This window comes from Anneissia japonica, unplaced genomic scaffold (genome assembly GCF_011630105.1).
Source record: "Anneissia japonica isolate Jap-2015-1 unplaced genomic scaffold, ASM1163010v1 scaffold288042_len218596_cov177, whole genome shotgun sequence".
Taxonomy (NCBI): domain Eukaryota; kingdom Metazoa; phylum Echinodermata; class Crinoidea; order Comatulida; family Comatulidae; genus Anneissia; species Anneissia japonica.
The window spans coordinates 184,620-209,814 of NW_022686336.1; the positions used below are offsets into that span (position 1 = coordinate 184,620).

The 25,195-nt window shown below is 34.6% G+C and overlaps 1 protein-coding gene across 1 annotated transcript in view; it reads right to left on the minus strand.

The window, feature by feature from the left end:
• LOC117116771 (arylsulfatase B-like) overlaps positions 1-25,195 on the minus strand; it is a gene marked incomplete in the record, with an annotated part of 34,583 nt that overhangs the window by 4,247 nt on the left and 5,141 nt on the right. The window contains 5 exon segments of the mRNA XM_033260878.1: positions 10,017-10,266; positions 14,119-14,326; positions 18,858-19,060; positions 19,558-19,744; positions 23,335-23,618. Of these exon segments, the coding sequence (XP_033116769.1) occupies positions 10,017-10,266; positions 14,119-14,326; positions 18,858-19,060; positions 19,558-19,744; positions 23,335-23,618 (1,132 nt within the window).

Consider the following 25,195-nt stretch of genomic DNA (forward strand, 5'->3'; position numbering starts at 1 on the left):
ATAACCCCTCTTTTGAAACACCCCTATTCATTTGACATAATTATTCAGTGGACATTTTTCTCTGAACCGAGGAAAAATCAGACAAATTATATATGCAGTGGCATGAAGAACTGTCATATAGGCCCCTCCTACCCTTAAGAGCCCATAGATGTTACCCACAAATTACATGATATCCGAATATAAGTATAGCATTAAAAAAATGCATTGATAAGTAAAGGTTAAGAAGACTCCTCGGTACAAAATCACTGTCGTAATTATAAAATGAGGATCTAGTTGGTTATACCTATCAGATACTTCCAAGTATAGATCTACAAAATGTTTACCCACATGACATAAAGTACAACATGTGGGAGACATATCCTTAAGGAGCTAAGATGAACCATTTTACATGGTTTTTTTTTCACAGATGTGGTTCTATTTGGGGTATGGTACTTCCATTTTTGTGGCTGTGCTTGTGTATTATATCCGGCACTGCAAGTACTTATTTACGGAGCTCTAAATAACCTTCCGAGTTTCCGTAGTTATCATGGAAACAAAGAATAGTCACTATATAAGATGTGTTTCCAAAATGACTTAAGTGTTTCCGAGACAAATTATCTTGGAAACATGTGTTACCAATATAATTTATCTCCAGAACATGGAATTCCAAGATAGCTGATCTCAGAAACATGTTTTCGAAATAAGCATTCTTGGAATTCTGTGTTACCAAGATAATTTATCTCTGAAAAAACATGTGTTGCCGAGATATGCTATCTCGATAAAGCATCTCATTACTGAGATAATTTATCTCGGAAACACATATTATCTAGGTAACAAATGTGTTCCATAGGCACGTTTAATCCGATGACCAGAGTAATGATAATGTGATAATGTAATTATCATTATTATTATTAATTTGTTTATTTTCTTGTTTATTGATATTTTCCACATAGGCCTACAAAACAAAGTATTCATAATATTCAGTTAAAAAAATATATAATGATCAGGGAACAGTGAAATTTCACTGTTCCCTGATAATGATCATAAAAGGTATAAAAAGTAGGCCTATGTGGATGGTACTCAAAATAAGTTTGAAAACAAACTTTAAGGTATGACCACCATTTATAATATATAATAAATCATCATTAATAATGCGATGATGAAAAAAAAAAGAAAATTAAAACTTAATAAAAAGTCAAGTGCAAAATGACATCAACAAACTGTTCAACCTACATAAAATTTGACCCAAAGATCGATGATTAATGAAAAAACACAACAACCCAGCATTTAAAACAAGACTGACTCAGGAATCACTTAAATCAGGCAATGTCGACTTAGGCAAGATCTACTGTATACTAAAATATAATGTATGCAGTACAAAATGAAGATAGATGAAACAGAACAGAATGCTTACCTGCCATACGCTGAGACCAGAGAATTTTTTAATGGATTTAAAGGAAGAAAAACTTGGTTAAGATTTAAAAGAAGTATCCAAAGAATTTCATAAGTTTGGTCCATTATAAAAAAAATATTTTTTTCTAAGAAAAGACATATTTTTTTCCAGTGAGGCAATACTTTTTGCAAACCTAGTTGGATATTTGTGTATTTCAAAATAGCTCCATTGGATGAAAGGTGACCCCCAATTTTTATTACATATTCTGAAAGCACATGAGTTGTAGATACTATTTTATAGATCATATTGGCTGATCGGACATTGTTACGTCATCATATTGCCATTTGAATTAAGAAATAATTGAATTTATATTCATGACGTTATTACTTTTTATACTCGTTTGAACATACTCGCTTATCTTGATTGATTGTCTCCCACCTGTGAGTATGTTATAGCTAAATCAATTCTCTTTCGGACGTGTCCCTTTATTTTTTATTTTGATGACGTCATTATGTTGAAAAAGAATGCTTTTTTGGAGCCTTCTCATCTTTCTTTCTCAAAAGATGTAAACCATTGAAAATAGAGGGCGGCAGACTGTATTTTGACACTAACGTTTCGGTTACATGTGTTGGGTTTCTGACACTATATTAATACTACCGTGCACACGGATGTTAAGACGTATATTTATACATTCGTAAGTCCTTAAAATGCTCAAAATTACTCTTTTCCTTTAAAATTCCTTTAAAAATGCTCAAAATTACTCTTTAAATAGAGCATGTTTTAGCATATAATACTTTTCAATCAGAAACGTGCATGCTTCGTGAGGGTCAAAGTGCGGCGGATCACATAACTCGTCCTCAGTGACGAGTTCAAATCTAGTTGTAATTTAAAAATGTTGTTAATATTAGTGGTTTCAGGACCTGTCCAGTGATATACAAATTTGTCAACTGTAGTTGTTAATGCAATGTTACAATAATTAATATAGGGTAGAACTATAGTATGTATAATGTATAAAAGAATAATACTGAGGAAAATAAATTTTTGGCTTATTCATGAAACCAATATTTCTCGAAATAATATTAGAAATTTTATTACGATGGGGTTGCCAAGATAATTTAAAATCAAGAGTAACACCAAGAAATTTTGTTTCATTAAACCTAATTAATAATATTTTTATCAATTTTTAAAAAAACAATTAGCTGAATTTTTTATTTTAAGATTAAAAAGGATAAAGTTAGTTTAGAAATGTTTAAAGATAATTTATTTTGCACGGAACCAATTGGATATGTTGATTATTCAAAGATATACTATCTTGGTAATATGTCTTACCGAGATATGCTATCAAGTGTTTCCGATTTCAAATATCTTTGAATTCCGTATTACCAAGATACTTTATCTCGAAAACATGTATTACTGAGACATTCTTTCTCGGTAACACATGTTACCAAGATAAATCTTGGAATCCTGCGTTACTGAGATATTTATCTTGGAAATATATAAATACATATTATAACAATATAATTACCAATTGTCAATCTGGTTTTAGGCCATTTCAATCTACTAATACTGTACTACACTTATTTATGTTTCTGAACACATTCTTTAATAATCTAAACAATAACAAAGTTACTGCTGCTATTTTCTTTGATTTAAAGATGGCTTTTGACACAGTTAACCATACTATTTTAATTAACAAACTTAAACAATATCGAATCAGGGGCACTACTTTAAACTGGTTTTCCTCATACCTTTCTGGATGATCTCAAATTGTTAAAATTAAATCCAAATAATCAGATCCTAAAGATATTATTACTATTGTTGTCCCTCAAGAATCAATCATACCTCTGCAACCACTGGTGGTAGAGAGTTAACTTTGGTGTCTATCTGTTCAGAACAATCATGTTTCTATTTCCTCTAATAGAACATTTTGCTAAAAAATGACCGCAAATTCCGTTTCTAACCTTTGACACGTTTCAAGGTTGTATCCATATAGTGATCATATCTCCACAACCACTGACGGCAGAAAGTTAATTGTGGTGTCAGTTTATTCGAAACATTAATGTTTATATTTGGTCCAATTAAAAAGTTTGTTAGAAAATGACCGGAAATACCATTTTTGACATTTGACATGCTTCAAATGTCATAGTTACTGAGTCCTTATTATCTCCACAACCACAGGTGGTAGAGAGTTAATTTTGATGTCAATTTTGTTCTGAACATTTATGTTTCTCTTTGTTTTTATAGAACATTTTACTAAAACATGACAGGAAAAGCCGTTTCTGACCTTTGACATGTATCAAGGTCATAGTCATGGAATCCTTATATCTCCACAACCCTGATAATAGAGAGTTAATTTTGGTACCAATTATGTTCGAAACATTCATGTTTCTATTTGGCATAATAGAAACCGGAAATGCTGTTCTGACCTTTGACATGTTTCAATGCATATGTCTATCCTTATACTGTATACTGTCTGTAGAGACTTGATAGTGATCTCAAATTCATTTACACATTTCTGTTTACTGGATTGGACAAATATGCCGATATGACCATTGACCCATGTAACAAGGCTTAATTTGGTCTAATTTTATCAGTAGACAATTTTATTTACAAGAAATATAATAAATCAGATCAAATCAAGTCGGTCTAATGATACAAAAGTGACCTGAAGTGCACCTCTGACTAAAAATTCAATAAATTTTTGTCTCTGTAACTACTACACTGCTAATATAGTATAATATAAATTACAGCAAATAGGCATTTCATTTCTGTAACTACTAATTTAACACCAAAGACTATATATATACATATGACGACACATTTAGTGGGATTGAGAGAGAGATTCCAATCAGCTGACCATTTACACAGCCTATTAAGATCATCTTGAAAGGCTAAGGTGTCATTTATATTCGTGACCCTGTGGAACAGCTTCAAGTCATCAGCAAACATTAAACAATGTGAATTTTGAAAAATAGAAGGGGCGTCATTAATATACATATTAAACAAAAGCGGGCCTAAAATTGAACCCTGAGGCACTCTGGATGTGACAGGCAACCACTTTGACGCAGCACCTTTATAAGTAACCCTCTGTTTTCTGTTCTGAAGATAGTTTTGTAACCAAGATAGTAAAGAGCCACGAATCCTAAACTTCATAGCCTTGTGGACTAGGAGGTCATGACAGACAGAATCAAAGGCCTTAGAGTAATCAGTGTACACTACATCACACTGACTCTCTTCTCGTCAATGGTGGTAGAGACATACGATAACATAGTTGCCAAATTTGTCTGACATGATCTCCCAGGGACAAAGCCATGTTGCTTGGGAGACAAAACGGGTGCAACATGGTTGTAAATAACATGAAAAACAATTTTTTCCAAAATTTTGGAAAGGGTAGGCAAAATTGAAATAGGAAGAAAATTTGCAACAGAATCGCGAGATCCACCCTTATGGATTGGGCAGATATTAGCACGCTTCCAAGCAGAAGGGAACACACCAGAGGAAACAGAGAGCTGAAAAATGTGGGTAAGAGGTGCAGACAGAGATTTAGCGCAATATTTAAGAACTTGTTACTTAGCCTGTCACACCCGGATGCCTTATGGGGTTGAATAGCTTGAAGAAGCTGTTCCACACGGTCAGGAAGAACTTGAACAGTTGACAGCAAATCAACTGGATAATCTCTTAGCTCAGGATTAAAAAAAATGTTCGTTGTTAAACACAGAATGAAAATACAAGTTGAAAAGATTAGCTTTGGCACTGTCCGTATAGGCATCACATGCTCCATATGAAATCTTAGATGGAGGTGGAGCTTGTTTGTAATTAGCCTTCAGCCAAGACCAGAACCTTTTAGGATCCTCACTGAGTTTAACAGAAATAGATGAAAGATATGATAAATATTTTTCTTTTGCCAAGTGTTTAAATATCCTACGAGCACTCCTAAAATCATCTTTATGAAATGGAGTATTCCATTCTTTCAATATTCTCCTTTTGTATTCTCCTTTTGTGTTCTTTAAGTTTCAATGCAGATCGCAAGGACTTATCAAACCAAGGGGGAAGATGTTTTTTAGGAGTGATCGTAGGAACATTATCCTTAATAGCAGCATGAACAACAGAGCAAAATGTGTCGAGAGCATCGTCAACATCAACATTCGATAATATATTATTCCATGAAATGTGGTTAAAAGTATTACTTAACTCAGACCAATCAGTTTTAGAAAAATTAAGGACATAAATTCAAGTTCAATACGAAGTGAATCATGATCGGACTTGAAAATATCATCGCCAACAGAAACCCTGCAATTACGGTAGGAATTATTACATAAAACAAGATCTAAACTATTTTTGCCCCTAGTTTAAAAAAAATTATGCTGAACAAAAGAAAAACTGTTTAAATAAGGTCTTTGAAGGAGATACTGATAACATTGCTATTCAAACATGTATGACCACCATCAGAATTCCACATGAAATCTGGCAAATTAAAATCGCCAATGAGCATTATATCGGAGGATGGTTCAAACTGATACAACTGAACTAGTGATCTATGGAGAAGTTCAAGATATTCACACTTGGAATTAGGTGGTCGATAGTACAATCCAATTATACATTTTTTAGTATTCGATGCCTTGAGTTCAATCCATGTAATTCATTGCCGGGTATATCATATTCAAATAATCTTCTAGAACGATATTTTTCAGTAACCAGGAACATCAATCACCCACCACGTTTATTGTTCTGACGATCCAAGCGATATAGAGCATAGTTGGGAAAGGCGAGTTCGGCGTCGTTCACATATTTGTTTAACCAGGTCTCGCAGAGTGCCACAATGTCATACTTGTCATTAACTAGATTCGCCATTAAAACTGACTTATAGTCATCCATTTTATTTTTGACACTGCGGACATTTTGATAATAGATAGCAAGGCAACGTCCATCTTCGGGACCCGGATTTAGTTCGATGTCGCCACTAAGCACAATTAATTCGCGTAGACAGGCCACATGATTTGAATAGTAAGGTACAGCTCGTCCACAGTTTCTTGTATTAAGCTTCAAAGAAGTAATAATGAGCGACTTTGTACTCACAAGTAAAAACTGGATACACCTTTAGGCCTGATCGAGGCCAAATCCTTGTCCATTTGTTAGCAGTAGCCATAGCTGGAATACACGTGTGTTCAGGGTTGAAAGTCACATGGCATCTAGTTGCAGTGGGCTGGGTAATGTAATAGTTGTGGCTAAGATTAACAACAGCAATTGGAGGACAGATATAGCAAAATTCACCAAAAAGGAGCTCTCTACATCTTCTAAGTGGGTTAAACAACGAAGTACCACAAAACAAATATAGATAAGTTATCAAAAATGCAGAAAATAAGGCCATTTTTTAAGGACACTGGCAGGAGACCACAAGATGTCGTAAATTGCGCCCTCAAAGTTTTCTATTATATCCAAATATTAATAACTACAAAGTTTCTGGGCGTAAATTTCCTTAATACGAATGAAGGGTTGCACAATCTCCGTGCCATACAAATTACAGCTCCAACTGACGTCTCAGTCGAGAAATACGTATATATATATACTAATACTAACTAAATCCTTTCCAAGCCACTGGGGCTCATAGGGCTGGAGCTTATCCCCAGTTTCTGTAGTGTGATGCGGATGAGAGTTGTACTCCCACTGGACAGGACACTAGTCCATCGCAGGTTAGTCCCCAGCAGATTGCTGGTACCCATTGATACAGCTGGGTGGACTGGAGCAATGTAGCTAAAGTGCCTTGTCCAAGGATACAGGCGAATCTGCACAGCGGAGTCTTGAAACCCCGACCTTAAGATTGGAAGTATCCAATGTAGTTGGCTCCACGTATGTCTCACAGAAATATATAATAAAAAGCAAATACGTAAAGAAATGATTGCATACGTTGACATAATAGAGACATAAAATTTATTCGAGACGAATATTTCAGATACGTCTGTGTCCTTCCTCAGCGTTATACGTATGACTGAAAAAATACAGATCAGATGAACTAAAAACTGTAAAATATAAGGCGAGATAAATTCTAAGATAAAAGGCACGCCATAGGAACAGAGAAGTAATAAACAGTCGGCAACATAAAAAACGTTGTCGGTAAAAGGCCTATGAAAATAATTGAGCGGAATAAACAAAATGTGTCGGCAAAGTAATCAGCGTGTACACTGTAATCAAAACAGCGACAGTGGGCTTAAATATATGATAAAGGTATATTAAAAGAAATATATAATATTGTTACAATATAAAACTATAATGCTAATTAAAGTAATATAATGATCATCATTCATAAACAGAAATAGAAATATTTATAAAAGGTAAACCATTTATATTATTTAGTGAAGGAATAACCACTTGTGAAACCTAGGTCTTTGTTAATAACAATCTTGTGTGTGTTAAGTTTCAGGATCCACTGAAGTTCAGCACAACGTCTATCAGTTAAAGATCTGAACCCTGAAGCAATTAAAACAAATTTCATATCAATAACAGAGTGGTCAGGAAGATTAAAATGTTGTGCAATCTTGACATCGAGAGGTCGCATGTTCGAGTCCCGCCAGAGGCATTTTATTACACAATTTCTTTATTCATTTATTTACAGGACTACATTCGTTGTGAGCTATGCTACAGGATGTATTATTATGTCCTTTATTCGAACACTGTATTTACTTTTCTTTGATGATTTATGTACAGTATATAATTTAACAGTGTTAACGGCTATCTTGATTTATATGTCCGTATATGCAATTATTTGTTTCTAGCCATACTTATTGTGTAATGGAATGTATCTGGTGGTATTTGAATCTGTTTAACCATGAAGCCTCCGTGGTCTAATAGTTATGATGCTCGCCTTGACAGCGAGAGGTCGCAGGTTCGAGTCCCGCCAGAGGCATTTTATTACACAATTTCTTTATTCATTTATTTACAGGACTACATTCGTTGAGAGCTATGCTACACGATGTATTATTATGTCCTTTATTCGAACACTGTATTTACCTTTCTTGATTTATATTTATATTGATGATTTATATATATATATATATACACGATCACGATAAACAGAAACATGTGTAAATGAATAATTTGAGATCACAATCAATTCTCTACAGTAAGTACAGTATGTACAGGGCATTGAAACATGTCAAGAGTCATAACGGCTTCCATTCATATTTTAGTAAAATAGATACATGAGTATTCCGAACAAATTGGTACCAAAATTAACTCTCTGCCACCAGTGGTTGTGGAGATAATAAGGACTCAATAACTATGACTTTTGAAACATGTCAAAGGTCAAAAACAGCATTTCCGGTCATTTTCTTACTAACTTTTCTATTAGATCAAATAGAAACATTAATGTTCCGAACATATTGACACCACAATTACCACCAGGGGTTGCAGAGATATAATGACCCTATTGCTATGACCTTGAAACATTTCAAAGGTTAGAAATGGCATTTCCGGTAATTTTTTTGCAACATGTTCCATAGAGCAAATAGAAACATGAATTTTCTAAACAAATAGGTACCAAAATTAACTCTACCACCAGTGGTTGCGCAGATATGACGACCCTCTAGCTATGATTTTTTTACCCTGACCTTTTGACCTTTCGCCACATTTACAAAATGTGTTACCAAGCCAAAAATTATTCTTGGACCGCCCTGAACCAATTTCTGAAGTTAAATTCCCTGGACCTCAAAGTGCATACAAAACATGGTCTGGCTACTAGGTAAGCATAAATACAAGAAGTAAATTGAAAAACACTTTAGTTTCAACACAATGGCAAAATGATTTTGGAAAAAGAACTTTTAAATATCGTTCAGTTAAATCATGGAATAATCTATCATCAGACTTTCGTAGCAATATTCAATTACTTTCCTTAGTATGTAGAATTCCATGTTACCAATATAATTTATCTTGGTAACATGTGTTACTGATATAATTTATCTCGGAAATGTCTTATTACGACTTTTTTCCATGTTGCCACAATAATTATTATGGAAACTCAGTAACTCGGAAGGTCACTTTAAAGCTTGTAATAAATTACCATTCCTTGCCTTGGTGCAACATATTTAATACATAGAACATTCTAGAATAAATTTTATTTGTCAAAAGAAACAGTGTAAACCACATTGGTAATTATAGGAACACATGACAACATGTAGAATCCAAGAGGCAATAAGCCTATTGGTTAATTATGATGTAAGGTAACCAATGAGGAACTTTGGCAATATAGAATGCTTTTGAATGCTCTGAAGTTGTACAGGTAGGGTTATAAAAGCTGACATTTTTTATCTTTCTGGAGCTTCTCTGAAACAATTTTATTTGAATGTTATTGTGTTGTTTTTTAAACTGGATTCTTGTTGGAGTTCATACAGAATTAAAGTTTATTTGAGAGTTGTGTTACAACATTGCGAACTGAGTTTATATTTTATATGTCAAAGAGGGATTCCTAGTCATTTCTTTACCACTCAGAAATATGTCAAGTACGAATTCATGACAAGCTCCATACTTATTTTAACAATCCGTTTTGAATTCAGTTTGCCATGCTTTAACTTGATATACCATTATTAAAGTACTACAGTACCCATATAATTCAACAATGTTAGTCATTTGTAATAGTGTGAATTGCTCTTACCTGATACTTTTCCACATATTGTGTCCATCGAGCTTTAGGTCATGAATTTCACCACCAGCAACACCTTCTACCAGAGTTGGGAACCAATCACTAACATGCATCAGACCATTGTACACACTTCCCTGTACTTTCTTTGGTACCAGAGGACCACTTATAAAGCCAACACCATGTATTCCACCTTCCCATAGTGAGTGTTTCCATCCTCGAAGTGGCCAGTTGTTACCACCCTGATGTATTTCTCCTCCATTATCTAACACATTTTTTGATAGATATATGTATAAAAAAACTTTAGCAAATGGGAAAATGTTTGTTACTTATAATGAAATAACATTATATTTAAAATGTCAATAAATTTTTAAAGTCACATTTTAAGTGGCACCATTCCCATTCAGATACTGTAAAAATATATAGTTCACCAATTTATATAATTTGAGAACTGATCTAGCATGATCGAGTACATAATCTCCTATTCCATAAATTATGAATCTCTGGCATGTTTGTTACGTAGATACTATCAACCAAATTTGTGATGACGAAGCAGCAGATGCATCGCTCTCTCCGAGTTTAGCAACAGACCATTGTAAATGCATAGGATTGTAATGCTTTGTACTTACTATCGTAGTATTCGTATTAAATATTATCGAATGGCCCAGGTAGACCAAGAAATAATTGCAGACCTACTGTAGATGAAGAGACACTAAAAACCGGAGAGTGTTTGGCCTTACCGCCTGTAGATTGAACAAGGCCTATGCAAAGAACAGATACAAACAAATGAAAAATGGGTATGCTGTAATGAGTTTCTTGGAAAATAGGCCTACCTTTATTAGATGAATTATACCGACTAATAATCTTACGACAGTAATTTTCTAAATTTAGGAACCCGTGGTACAGTATATCTCTTTCTAGCCTGAATTGTTCACTCACCAGTCGACATCTCTACAATGTTCAATTTAACACAACATCTGATTCTGGGTCTTATTCAAATAGGCCTACTATACGATTATTTCTTCTATATCTACAAGAGCCATTTTATTTCAGTACAAAAAGAAGGATAATAATACAGTAAGAACTCCTGAAAGAAAGAGACAAAAAAGGAAGTATACCCATGAGTTCAGTGGCGGATCCAGCAGTGGGCGACAGGATAGCTTGATTATTTTACCACTCACTAATTTTGAATTTTTTATTAATTGATGACGAACACATACCACGATGCCAATTTTTAAAACGATTTCATACTTAAATTGGGATGTAAAAAAGGCCAAAAGACAGAGACCTAAAGACGAACCTTTTTAGCCGGAATGTAGTACCCAGTATAGAACAGCTATTCATGCTCAGTACATGAGCATGGATAGCACGAATGCTCTCATGCAGCAGTCCGCAGGGCCACCGACCCTTAGGAACCCCTTCGGTGCATGCCCTGATGATCCGAAAGGTCTTTGTTAATGCATGACAGCATAATGTGTTTCTGACATCGACCATAGGACATATATCATGTACTACTACAGTGGGAATGGGGTGCCCTGCCGGCTAGGGCCACCCTACATTTGTCAAAATTAAAAAAAAAAAATAGACAAAATATTGAAATTTAAAGTCTGAACGAGTTCCTATTCCGGGCATCTAGAGGTGTCACGATCATAATTTGCTTTGCGACTCCCCAGTATAAAATAGACTTTACAGTAGGTCCTTGACTAGACCTTTGCAACGCCCATGAGGGGAGGGGTGTCTAAGGGAGGAGCATAACTCCCATCGGGAGGAAGTCAATAATTTTGTAGAGGATCACTGAAAAAAAAAAAAAAAAAGCATTTTTCTCTGACATTCACTGTCTTCTTCATCTGGTAGATCTACAATTACTTTTTCTTCTTTGCCCACCTAATCCATTCTACAGCAAATTAATATGTTAAATTATAGTTTATACACAAATTTCTATTTATATACAGCACTGAGAGCAAAAGAGCCATTTATGCATATATTTCTTGGTTTTTCTTCATTCTCTGACATTCATTGTCTTTTTCACGTAGTAGATCTACAATTACTTCTTTTCTTTGCCCACCTGGTCCATTCTACAGCAAATTTAATATGTTAAATTTATTTATACACAAATGTACCATATATACAGTAACTCACTTCTAAGTGATTGTGGTTTAGCTTTGTAGTGCCTTTCTAAGTCAAAAGGAATATATTTCCTACCACAAGTTGGCCGATGAATTAAGGCAAATCAAATATACTTTTATTTTCCATACAATAATATAGTACAATATACAATAAGAATGCAAAAAAAATTGAAAAAAATACATTGTATGGAAGGAGGCTACAATAAGGTTCAATAGTGGTAAAGTAACAGAAAACTGTCTCCCATAGATGTATGATATAAACAACTGTCTAAAGCTCTGATATTCAACCCCTGGCCCGCGGGCCAAATGTGGCATGCCAAAGATTTTGATCCGGCCCGCGAAACATTGCTAAAAACAAATAATTTTCCGGCCGATATTTTGAAAAGTTTTTCTGATTAGAGCAACACCACATAGGCACCCCTACTCTAGCAATGTTTACAAGAGTGTGGCTTTTTTCTGAGTGTCACTGTACCTAGAGGCTTAGGGCGCTGGCATGCGGAGAGGTAGACTAATGGGGACAATAAATTAAATGGGACACTGATATGATGCGATGTCTAACCATTTGCGGCACCTGCAGGCTCGGGGCATGTTGTTGAAAACATTGCTTTGAAAACTTATTTTTGACTCTGAAAGGGCAATTTCCAGAAATGTAGAGGTATCTATGTTAAAAATGTGCTCACCTCAATCCCAACCCTTGGTAAGTGGATATTTTCGTGGTAGGAACATACTAGTGGCAGAGTAGGAGAACCTGGAGTGCAGGTTTCTTGTTTTTTGTTTTTGTTTTTTTCAAAATTCTAAAAGAAAAATTTAAGTCTAGAGTGACATTTCTGACCATCTAGCTAGAGGTGCCATAATCATAAATTTTCTTGCCTCAGTCCCAACCATGGTGGGGCTGAGGTAGTATTTTAAACATCTGTGAAAGTTGTTCCCTGGCCCCCTTCTATTTCGAATTCACCGCTATAAAGGAAAATGGAAATACACAATTTATGTTGACCCATCACTGGTCTCAACAAATCGGGACAGGCCCCTAGTTAGCTTAAAAAGGTTGAATACCAGGGGTCTAAAGCATAGTAATTGGGTGGTATTCTAATTAAAAGTAGATATACACAATTAAAATAAGTCAATGAACTAGGGCAGGGCTCCGGTGTACATTGCAACTTAACTGGTATCATTGTTGTAACAGCACCTCGCTGCATCGGACATAATTTTAATTTCCCCACCCAACCATCTAGAAACTTCTTCCCATCTAACATACTCAACACTGCTGCTACTCATTGGTGGCTGGTATAATTCTTGATGAATTATTCTGCCCCCCCCCCAATTCAATAATGCAGGTTTCATGAACATTTAATCCTAAATTAATAACAATAGCCAATGAGATCTCCCTTGTATCACTGTTCTATTGGGATCTTCCCTGAGTCTCATAAGTACAAATAACCGAAATCACATAAGTAGCCCCAAGATTCCAAAGAATTAGTTAGTATTTAGAATAATTTGTACTGTATAACTACAGTAAGTAGTGGACTTATGAACTATAAGAATAATAGACAGTAGTGTTTGAATAAAATTAAATCGTACAGTATACCTTGTGTTGTGTATAAAATTAATTTTATAGGAATACAAGGATAGTAATAATGCAAAGAACTTGTCTTGAACCATCTTAATCCTTTGCATTAAAATGGCCTGTCGCTATACTCGGATGAAGCAATGTGCCTGCTGCGTCATCACAAATTTCCAACACCCTATTAGTTAAAGGTTGACAAAACAATTGTTTTTATATACAATATATATAAAATGCTGTCAGGTCATCCACCTGTGTTCTGCTTACTTTATATTTTTTTTATTACATTTTTTATTACTTCTTTACTTGGTGACATTGCTGAATTTTGAAATGGCACTCTATTTTTATAAATGTTTCTTAGTTGTTTGTGTGGTTTTCATGTTGACTGGATCAAAATAAAAACAAATAATATTTAATGTAATTTACTTGCCTGTAGAGAAAACAACAATTGTATTTTCCCATAATCCTCTCTTTTTCAATGATTGAGTTAAGTTGCCAACTGCTTCATCCATACTAGCTACCATCCCAGCATATGTACTTCTGTTACTGTCTTTCATATATGCATATGGCATCTTGTAGTGGTCAGGCACTTGCAATGGTGCATGCACAGCTTGCAATGCCATGTACAAAAACAAAGGCTAAAAAATGACAATATTATCATGTAATATTTGTTTATTAAACTCAATTGTGCTGGCATCAACATTATTTTCCTATTCTAAACTGTGCAAAAACTTTCCAAAAGTGCATAGTTTTTTTTCACCGTTTCTGCAGTTTGTACGCAAAAGGTAACCCTTGTCTAGTAGTACTGTACTACTATTATGACTTGCATCTGTGGAAAAACATACAGTACAAGGTAGACACTCAAACCTATTGTTGTTTGTTGAATTTAAAACATGACATTTGTAGAAAAAGGAAATTAGAACTAAAAAAAAGTCACATTTTAAATTTAACATAATGATGTCATAATGTCTTTTAATGATTCTAATGTCACAAAAACTGAAATTATAATAGGAATAATTGAGCCCTAGGCCTATTTAAAGTCTTAGGGTAGATTAATGGATTCCAAAAATTTCATTTGGCATACATATCTGATATACATATATTACATATCTATGTAGATATGTCTAATTATACTGGTTATCTAAAGTTGGAATTCAGAAATGTCATTTCCAATCCACTTTCGGACAAAAAGCAAATATATACATGTCCTGATCAATTTGAGACCAAAATTAAGTGTCTATAACCAACGGAATGGAGATATGTATGCTACAGCGTATCTAGGGTCAAAGGTCACAAATATTAATTTCCAGTCACTTTTTGACAAAATGTTGCATTAGTTCAAGTAACAACATACATTCTGAACAATTTGAAGCCAAAAGTAGGTCCTTATGCCCAACGGTTGAGAGATGATATACTGCAAAATACTCATTTAGATTCAAGATATATAAATTAGAATTTACCATTAAGAAAATAACAACGCACCTATTACATTTGAATAATAATAGTTAAAATAGGTGGAATGAGTCAGACTCTAATATAAGAAACTTTGGACAATGGCTAAAATCAGTCGATTGGTCAGATATGTTTGAGACTCATGGTACTGTAGCTAAGTTAGATCTTTTTGATGACATTTTAAGTAAGGGATATGTTAACAATTTTCAGATTAAATTATATGAAATTAAATAGTTGTGATCAACCATGGATAACTCCACACATTAAACTATTAATCAAAAGACGGCAGAATGCATTCCACTTCGGTCACTCCGCTGTCTTTGTCCAATTACGTAACCAAGTTAAGTGGGAAATTAAATGCTCTAAATTAAGATACTATGAATATCACATGAAAACCTTAGAAAATTCAAACAAACGTATGTGGTATAATAAAGTTAAATCGTTATGTGGTAACAAGTCTTCCAACGTCTTAAAAATCGAAAATATGCAACTAGACAATGATCTTACAACAGCTAATGTTATTAACGATCACCTTGCGTCCATATGTCAGCAACTTCCATCCATTGCGACTAACTGTCTTTCTGTTTACTTTCCAGCCGGTCATTATCCATGACTTTGAAGTCTATACAGAATTGTGTAAAATAAAAACTAGTAAAGCGGTAACCTCCTGGTGATCTACCCCCACGTATTATTCGTGAATTTGCCTGTGAACTTAGTTCACCTCTTTCCAATATTTATAATTGTTCGTTAGTTGAAGGTTGTGTTCCAAAACATTGGAAATCTGGGACAGTTGTTCCTATCTCCAAACAAAAAGGTATCATTACATTAGACCAAGTTAGACCAATTTCGTTAATGCCCTTATTTGCTAGAGTACTTGAATATTTTGTTCTTGGATATTACAGGATTGTAAGGACGTATTAGATAAGCAACAGTTCGGAAATAGAAAACAAATATCGACTACTCACTATTTAGTCGACCTAACTCATCATTTGTACTTTCACCTCGATAGACACGGCACGAAAGCTAGAATTGTCTCTACTGACTTTAGTAAAGTGTTTGACATCATCGATAACACTATTCTTGTGCAAAAGATTATTAACTTAGGGGTAAGAAGAGAGATCATTCCATGGGTATGTGATTTCCTCACAAATAGGTGCCAAAGGGTAACTTTTAAAGGTATGCTCTCTGAATAGAAACCAATTTCATGTGGTATTCCACAAGGAACTAAATCGGACCTACTTTATTTCAGATTATGGTGAACGATTCTGTCATTAATACTGAACAAAGATGGAAATTTGTGGATGATTTGACAATTGCAGAAGTGTCTAATAAAAACAATAAGGACACAATACAAATCCAAATTAATGACCTTATCCGGTGGAGTAAAAATAACCATATGAAATTGAATCCCAAAAAATGTAAAACAATGAATTTTTGTTTTAGTAAGAAAGAACCGATTTATGATCCGGTTCTTATTGATGATAACGTCTTAGATACTGTTAAGGAAATCAAATTACTAGGTGTTATTTTACAAGATGACCTTAAATGGTCTGCCCATGTTAAAGCAATGACTACTAAAGCCTTCAGTGCGTTATTTATGCTCTGTCACCTTACCAAATTTGGATTTCCGATCCCTAAATTGTGAATGTCTATATACACTTTGTTCGCTCAATACTAGAGTATGCGTCTCCAGTTTGGCACTCATCTCTAAATTCAGTTCAAATCAAAGAGATAGAATCAGTTCAAAAACGTCCATGCAGAATTATTTTGGGCCAACAATTCAATTCTTATGTAACTGCATTAGAAACTCTTCGGCTAGAAAGTCTTGTCGGGGCTTTTACTAGCTAAATTTGGTAAGAATGCTTTAAGAAGCTTACCGCATCTTTTTAAGCCCAATAGGAATGTTAGCACAGGGAGATCTCTTCGCTCAAATGATAAACTTACCCAGTATAAGTTTTGGGAAATCACCCATACCTAGTATTACCAAAACTCTTAATCTGCAATAACTTGAATCTATGAAATAATAATTGATCGATTTAAATATATAACGTGCAAGTCTCAATTGTCTGAAACTTTCCTGTGATTGCTTTGTTGTCTTTTAGTACCGCTTTTTAATATTTTAAATTTTATAATTGCCCGTATTTTTAACAATTTTACTGTTTTAGAGCTTTTTAACTTTTATATATCTATGTATTTTGAATGTAAAATTTGGCACAATTCAGTTTATTCTGCAATGCCATTTTATTTTGAATAAACCAGATTTGAATTGAATTGAATGATCAAAAGATGCAGCATAGGATTACACCACACTATCAAATGGAATCTAGCTATGTACTAAGTTCTAAGGGTTCACTAAAATTGTAACTTGAAAGTACATTGATTCTGAAATACAGAGGGGCAGTTTCAGGTTTTTAGGAATACCCTACTAATTGTGTGCTTTTTAGCTAACTGATTTTGCTGATTGACTGTGCTTTTTATCATGGCTGAGTGATTGCTTTCTTCCTGATTGACTGTGTTTTTTTCATTATGCTTTTTTCGTGGCTGATTGACTTTTTCATTTTTTGGAGAAAAAGAAAATATAACGGACTTGTTAAAACACTCGTTTAGATTCGGGACATATAAATTTGTAATTAACCATTAAGAAGATAATTTAATGAAAATATTACATTTGAATAATAATAGTTTAAATAGGTGGCCTGATCAAATGAAAGCTGGCTAGTACTAGGTTCTAGGGTTAATTGTAATTTAAAAGTATAGGATTTAATTCTAAAATGCAGAGGGGCAGTTTCAGGTTTTTAGGAATACCCTGCTGATTGTGTGCCTATTTGCTGATTGACTGTACATTTTTCATGGCTAAGTGACTGCTTTTTTTCCTGATTGACTGTCCTTTTTTTCATTTTGCTTTTCATGGCTGATTGACCTTTTCATTTTTTAAAGAAAAAAGAAAATATAACAGACTTGTTAAAACACTCGTTTAGATTCGGGACATAAATTTAGAATTTACCATTAAGAATATAATATTATTACATTTCAATAATACTGTAATGTCAATGTTTAAAAATAATTAAAAACTTAACATTTATGGGAACGGTTTGGAGCTTAAAAATAGGTGCGGCTTATACACAGGTGACACAAAAAATTGTGATATTTCGTGTCCTAATTAGGGTTATACACCGGCTTATAAACCGGAATATACAGTAACTAGCATGTTAGGGTGTGCTTTAGATTCTTTTTTGGAGGAAGTGCAACCCTACTACTCGTTTTTCGATACTGCCTATGTCTACATCCATATCACTCTCATCGGACTCCATTTTTGAAATCGTGCTTTACTAGACTGTTGTTACGAAATCAGTAGACCATGGAGCACTATACAGTACAACTCTGACATCAATTTGGTTAATGAAATTTGTTTTTTCGAAATCAGTAGACTGTGGAGCGCGAATTAATTTTTCGTATACAATTCAGAGTGCAACTCTTACAGCGATTTTGGTGTCAATGAAATTGTTTTTTTGTTCGAAATCAATAGACCGTAGAGCTCGAATTACTATTTTGTATAGGGTCTACAGTTTTCAGGACGAAATTAAGTGGTCTTGTTCTTATCTAAATCAGAGGATTATATTTTTATTTGGAAATGCGTGATTTATTTCAGAGTAACTCCGCCAAAATTGGAGTGGTTGGCATGTTTGCAAGTGCATAACAATATATGAAATAACTTACCTTTGAAACATTATGATTCATAATGACATCATGAGCTTTGTCCGCAAAGATGAATGTACCATAGGTACCATTTAATGACTTTACTGCTTTATCATTATCTCTCATGTCAACTCCATAATGCCAGTCCTTAGGCACATCAAAACCAGGCATAGAAACACCTTCTTGTACATGAGTATAGTAATCTGCCTGACCTGTCAAATATCCTAGTAATTTATACAAAATAATTATAATTAAAGTCAGACTTGACAAACATATACTGTATCATTATTAAACATCATTTCTATAAACCCTTTGAATAGATAATGCTTATGCTGACTTTCCCATGCGATTGTGCAACTACAAGCAACTCAGTAGAACTAGTTACACAGAGCACTTATGTCGCAGCTGACTACTGCAACTACTAGAAACTGGTTACTACATAACATACTACATTACATAAAAACTGCGCCAAATCATATTTGGTCAACATAAATTCGTCATCGACATGCGCAGTACCATTTGAGTTGCTTTGAGTCGCTGGAAAATTGAACATGGGCAACTGAGAGCAACTGGCAATTTTCACTTGCTTTCATTTGCTTTTCAATCACAAGAGGTGCTTATTTCACCTTCAGTCGCGCGACTCTCAGTTGCCAAAGGTCAGTTGAGTTGAGATGATTTCAATGGATGAACACTAAAAAATATATAATCATAAAAAACATACCAAAAAAGGAGTCAAACCCTTTTCTTGTGGGCCAGCACTTCTTTCTAGCAAATCCAATATGCCATTTACCCACAATATGTGTTGAATATCCCAGAGACTTCAATCTTTGTGCTATAGTAACATCATTGTCTGGTAGGCAACTTGTCTGAGGACACCATATAATGCTATGTTGCAAGCCAGTATGGATCTAAAGAGAATAAAATAAATAATTTATATTTAGTGTTAGCTCAGCTGGCTGTGCCATTGTGTGTGTGTGCTGAATCGTAGAGATTAACCATAAGCGTCTAAAACACAGGCTTCTTAAAAAAATGAATTTTCAATTTGTTTTTTGTAATATTGTTGTGATTTGTCTATTAATTTTTATTTCAAAACAAACTTCAGAAACTCATGTTCTTGGTGGATCTTTATGACAGGGGTTTCAAAAGCTGCCGGCGTGCGACAGAATCTGCTATGTACATCGCACATGTGTCGCCTACTTTTTAGGCTGTGGAAAAAAAACCTAGGCTATCCATGCAGAGATTGTGTGGTTGTCCTTATATACACAGCGATACATGGCTAGGCCTAGATATACAGTATTTACATTTACTCAAAACTTACTTTATATTTACATTTACTCAAATCATAGCAATTGTCTAATGCTTGTTTATTTTAAAATCCGATGTGACACTGATGATGATGATAATTAATTATCTGTTTGATTGGTGATCTCGCCGCACTTGTTACAGTAGTGCGTGCTATTAAAACAACATCGTGGAACTGGGCTGACAATATAGCGAAAGAAGCGCAAGATGCAGCTGAAATGGGCCAAATTAAAATAGTATATGAAGCGACTAGAAAGCTATGCAATGACTTTCCAAAAAAGATTGGAATGGTAAAGGACAGGAATGGGAATCTGTTGACAGATGAACACAAGATCAGGGACAGGTGGAAAGAACATTTTACCGAAGTACTAAACAGAGAGGATCCTGAGAGAAGTTGATGATGAACAAGAGATGCTTGAGGGCATAAGTACAGAACCACCCACACAAGCCGAAATAAGAGAAGCCTTAAAAGAGATGAAGGCTGGAAAGGCACCAGGGATTGAGAGTATCAATGTTGAACTACTGAGGGCAGGCTCTGTGGGAAATCATGGAATACCACCAAAGTCAATCAAAGTGGTCAAGACAATGTATGATGGAAGTCAATGCGCAGTAGTGGATAGTAGTGGAAGGGTTTGAGGTAAAATGAGGAGTAAAACAAGGTTGTAATATGTCAGGATTCCTCATCCTACTTGTCATTGATTGGGTAATGCAGAAGACGGTATCAGTTGGGAAAAATGGGATCAGATGGAACTTTATGGAGCAATCAGACAACCTAAACTTCGCAAACGATATTGCCCTACTATCAAACACAAGAAGACAGATGCAAGACAAACTCAATCATTTGAATGAACATGCAAAATCAATTGGGCTAAAAATTAACATAAACAAAACTAAAGTGATGAGATTGAATGAAAAAAGTAAAGAGCCAATTATCATAGAGGAGAAAGAAATTGAGGATGTTGAAAAGTTCACATACCTTGGAGCAACAGTCAGCAAAACTGGTGGTGCAGGTGAGGCAAAGGATTGGAAAAGCCTGGGGTGCATTTAACAAGCTGTCTAAGATATGGAGGAGTGGACAATTAACACACAGAATCAAATTCAAAATTGTCCAATGTGATCAGTGTTTTATTGTATGGATGTGAAGCGTGGAAGATGACTAAAGGTGATGAGGATAGACTAGACACCTTTTTACGGCACTTTTTTTAAGGCACTGAAAAGAATATTGAAAACATGTTGGCCAATGCAGATTACAAATGCAGAAATCAGACAAAGGGCAAACATAGTGAAATAGTAAGAAACAGGAGATGGAAGTGGATTGGACATGTGCTACGCATGGAAAGAAATGACATACCAAGAGTTGCTTTAACATGGACACTAGAGGGCAGAAGGAATGTGGGAAGGCCAAGGGAAAATTGGAGAAGAAAGGTGGAAAAGGAAAGAAACCAACAGGAATACCAATCGTGGGCAGAGGCAGCAGTAGCACCTGAAAACAGAGGAGCCTGGAGGAGGAAAGATGCTAGAAGCCCTATTCTCCACTCGGAGCCAAGGAACTACAGCTCTATTTTCACTAGGCCTAGGCTTAGCGCCTAGAAGAAGAGGCTAGCTATAGAGTGAAAATACAGAATATAGGTTAGTACAGTCTAGTTAGGATATGCGATCCGTCCAGTTCCAGCAATTAATTATCGTGGATAGCCTACACATTGTTTACTTAAAAGGATTATTTCACCATACATCATAGGCCTAGTAAATTGTACTCAATAAAAACTTATGATAGATAGAGCAAAACAAAATACAAACAACATGTCACGTGACAGGGGCCGACTGACAATTGTAATTTAACTCCTGGCCTATCCTATAGGCTTGTCTACCAGGAGTAGTAGTACAGTAATTACTACTGGTATATGGTAATTTTTAAAGCTTTAAAAAAATCATTAATTTTTTTTTCCAGATGAAGATTTCAGCGATCACAATGATCATGTAGCTGAAGATGATGTCCAGCCACATGTTGAAGACCAATTGGCTGAGGGCCATTTAAAAAAATGTAATTTAATATGTAGAATGTTAATTACTGTTACTTATGTAGGATTGTTCTTTTCAATTATTAAAATTATATAAGCTTATATATATTGCAATGATTTGATTATTATACAGTAATATACAATCATTATAATACAAATATTTATAATATATTATTATTATTATTATTATAATATTATTGTAATAATTATTATTATAATTAAATACATAATATAATAAGTTTTTCACTGGATTATTAATACAGACCTAGCCATATTTGTCCAAAAATGTATTTCAATGCTTTTATTTATTTGTTTTATATTGTTATTTTTCAGGTTCCAACTCATGATAAGGTTGTAGCTGATTATATCCAGGAGCAACCACACAAATGATATGCAACATGTACCTTTATATACAGTACTTCTATTTATTATTTTCTGTGAAACAGTACTCCAGACCTGTTACTACAATAAATACCTACCTTGCAGAAATGAAATGTTTTACTGTACTTCAGTAATGTCATGATATCAGTCATTTTGGATTTTTTTTAAATAATAAATTCACTTTACAAATTATTACTTTTGTATTATATGTCTGTTATATAAGTACAGTATGGTACAAATCAACATTATGACCAGCTGAATAAAACCAAAAAATTTTACAAACACAACATCATTTTGTTTAATAAAATATATCCATAAACAGAGCTCCAAGAGTGCAAGAGAGGCCATTTCCAGGCATCTAGAAAAAAAAATTTCCGGACCACGCCCCCACCCCTCAACTCTGAACTTTGAGGATAAATGGTGCGCCTGCTACTTTTCAGATTCAGCCTCCTACTTCCAAAACTTTTGAAATCCCTGCTTATGATATATGCATATTTGTTTTTAATGGGAAATCTACTAGAACTTTTTTGTTTTTCTGAAATTAAATAAATTTATGGAGACATAATTTTAACTAAACAAAAACACAGTAGGCCTATATCATTGAAAACCTAAATGCAAATACAGTAGGCCTATATCATTGAAAACCTAACTGAGTACTCGCTGTACAGATTTTTTTTATCCCAAATTGTGTTTAAGCTTGATCTGAAATGATGATATACTGTAGTGTGTAAAATAACAAGCTGACAGAATGTTTCAAATTACATGCAGCCACAAGATTTTAAGTTTTAAATACAAACCTGGTATTTGCCTGTCATAAGCTGGCTCCGTGTTGGTGAGCATATTGGTTGCACATAGTAATTCTCAAGCTTCACTCCTTCAGCAGCAAGTTGATCAAGGACTGGAGTTTTGATAGCTGATCCGTGATAACCAATGTCATGGAAACCATAGTCATCAGCCAATATAAATACAATGTTAGGAGGTTTTGCAATCACATGATAAACATGACTGCTTAATGCTAACAATAAGTAAGTCAAACAGTATGTCATTTCATAAACCACCTTTGTAAAGTAGATTTTCAAATCTGAAAAGAAACAATCAGTCATTGTTTTCAGCATCCTCGTACATCCTCGACGTTATTAATGTCAATAGGGACTGACGTCCCTGTATATTTTAAAATAATAAGAACACCCTTACTGAGGATCATCACTCATAACAGAATAACTATTATACAATTATTGACTGCTTATGAGGGGAATGGTAAAATTTTACTTTTCCCTGAATATAGAGCAGTCAATATTTGTTTTATATACCTCATAGATTCTATGAGGCCTAAAAAAGTACTTACTTCCTAGCCTGTTATATTAGAGGCATACTAGGCCTACTATTACTATGCGACTAGCTAGGCCTAGTAGGCCTAGACGATCAAAGAGTGTGTCTAGCTCTTCTTTGCTCATTTTCTCAATTTCAACAGCACCCATCGTCTTGCAATATATTGTCGAATATTGATAAGACATAATTAATTTGTCTTCTGGTGCTTTTGCTATCGGCTTTATCAAGAAGTAATGCTAGGTAGGCCTAGGATAGCCCTCTATCTCGAAACGAGCAACCTCCATATCTGTTTTTCGTCTACTCGCCGATCTGTGACGCGGTCAGGGGATAATCTCGTTGTAGAGGTCGCAGCCCCCTTTACCCTCAGCAGCGCGATGTAGTGGGCTTAGAGTTTGCACATCCCTACAGATTAAAAAAGTACTATTTTTTAGGGGAATAGTACTTTCTATTGCCCCGCTTCTTAACCAATCAGATGCAAACCTTCATATTAACAACTCCACCTGTATTGATGGGCAATCAATGGAAATACAGAACAAAAAAATAATGTTAATGCATATCCACACAACACAATGTAAATTTGGATATAAAATTACTATTGACATTTATGTTATAACTTTAGCTGCCAGGATAAAATTCCTCAACCAGATAAATACCACTTATTTTTATATTTTTTTACAATATTCCATTATTCCTTTTGTGACTCACTATACAGGGGCGGATCCACGACTTGAAGCAAGGGGGTTCAAAATTTTTTTTTTAAGTACCCAAAAGAAAGGGGGGGGGGGGTCAGTGGGCCCTGTATCACCCACTAACGTAATAATCAACCACTAATGTAATATTAACCACTAATGTAATAAAATTCAACCACTAACGCACAATTAACCACTAACGTAGTAACACTTTAACCACTAACATAATAAACTTCATTAACCACAATGTAATAAAAATCAACCACTAACGTAATAACTTAGGTTTTTACAAAAAAAACTAAAAACGTTGGGCTTTGAAAAACATGTTGATTGTTTTTAACTTTCTTTACAAGAAAACGTTGGAAAACTGTTCTCTATCTGCATGACCAGCGGAACCGGGGGGGCCCGGGCCCCCCCACTTTTTTTTCAAAAAATAATGTCTGGAGATTTTTGTGTGACCGGAAAAAAATTCTAGACCTACCTTTTCAGGACCCGTGAGCTGATTTTTTAAATTTTTTTATGTTACAATCAGAAAATTAGAATTTTGAAGAACATAAAAGTCATTAAAACACACTTCAAATGTCAGGAAAGCTCATTCCCGCTTTCTACGAATTAAAATTTTCCCGGGGGAGAACCCCCG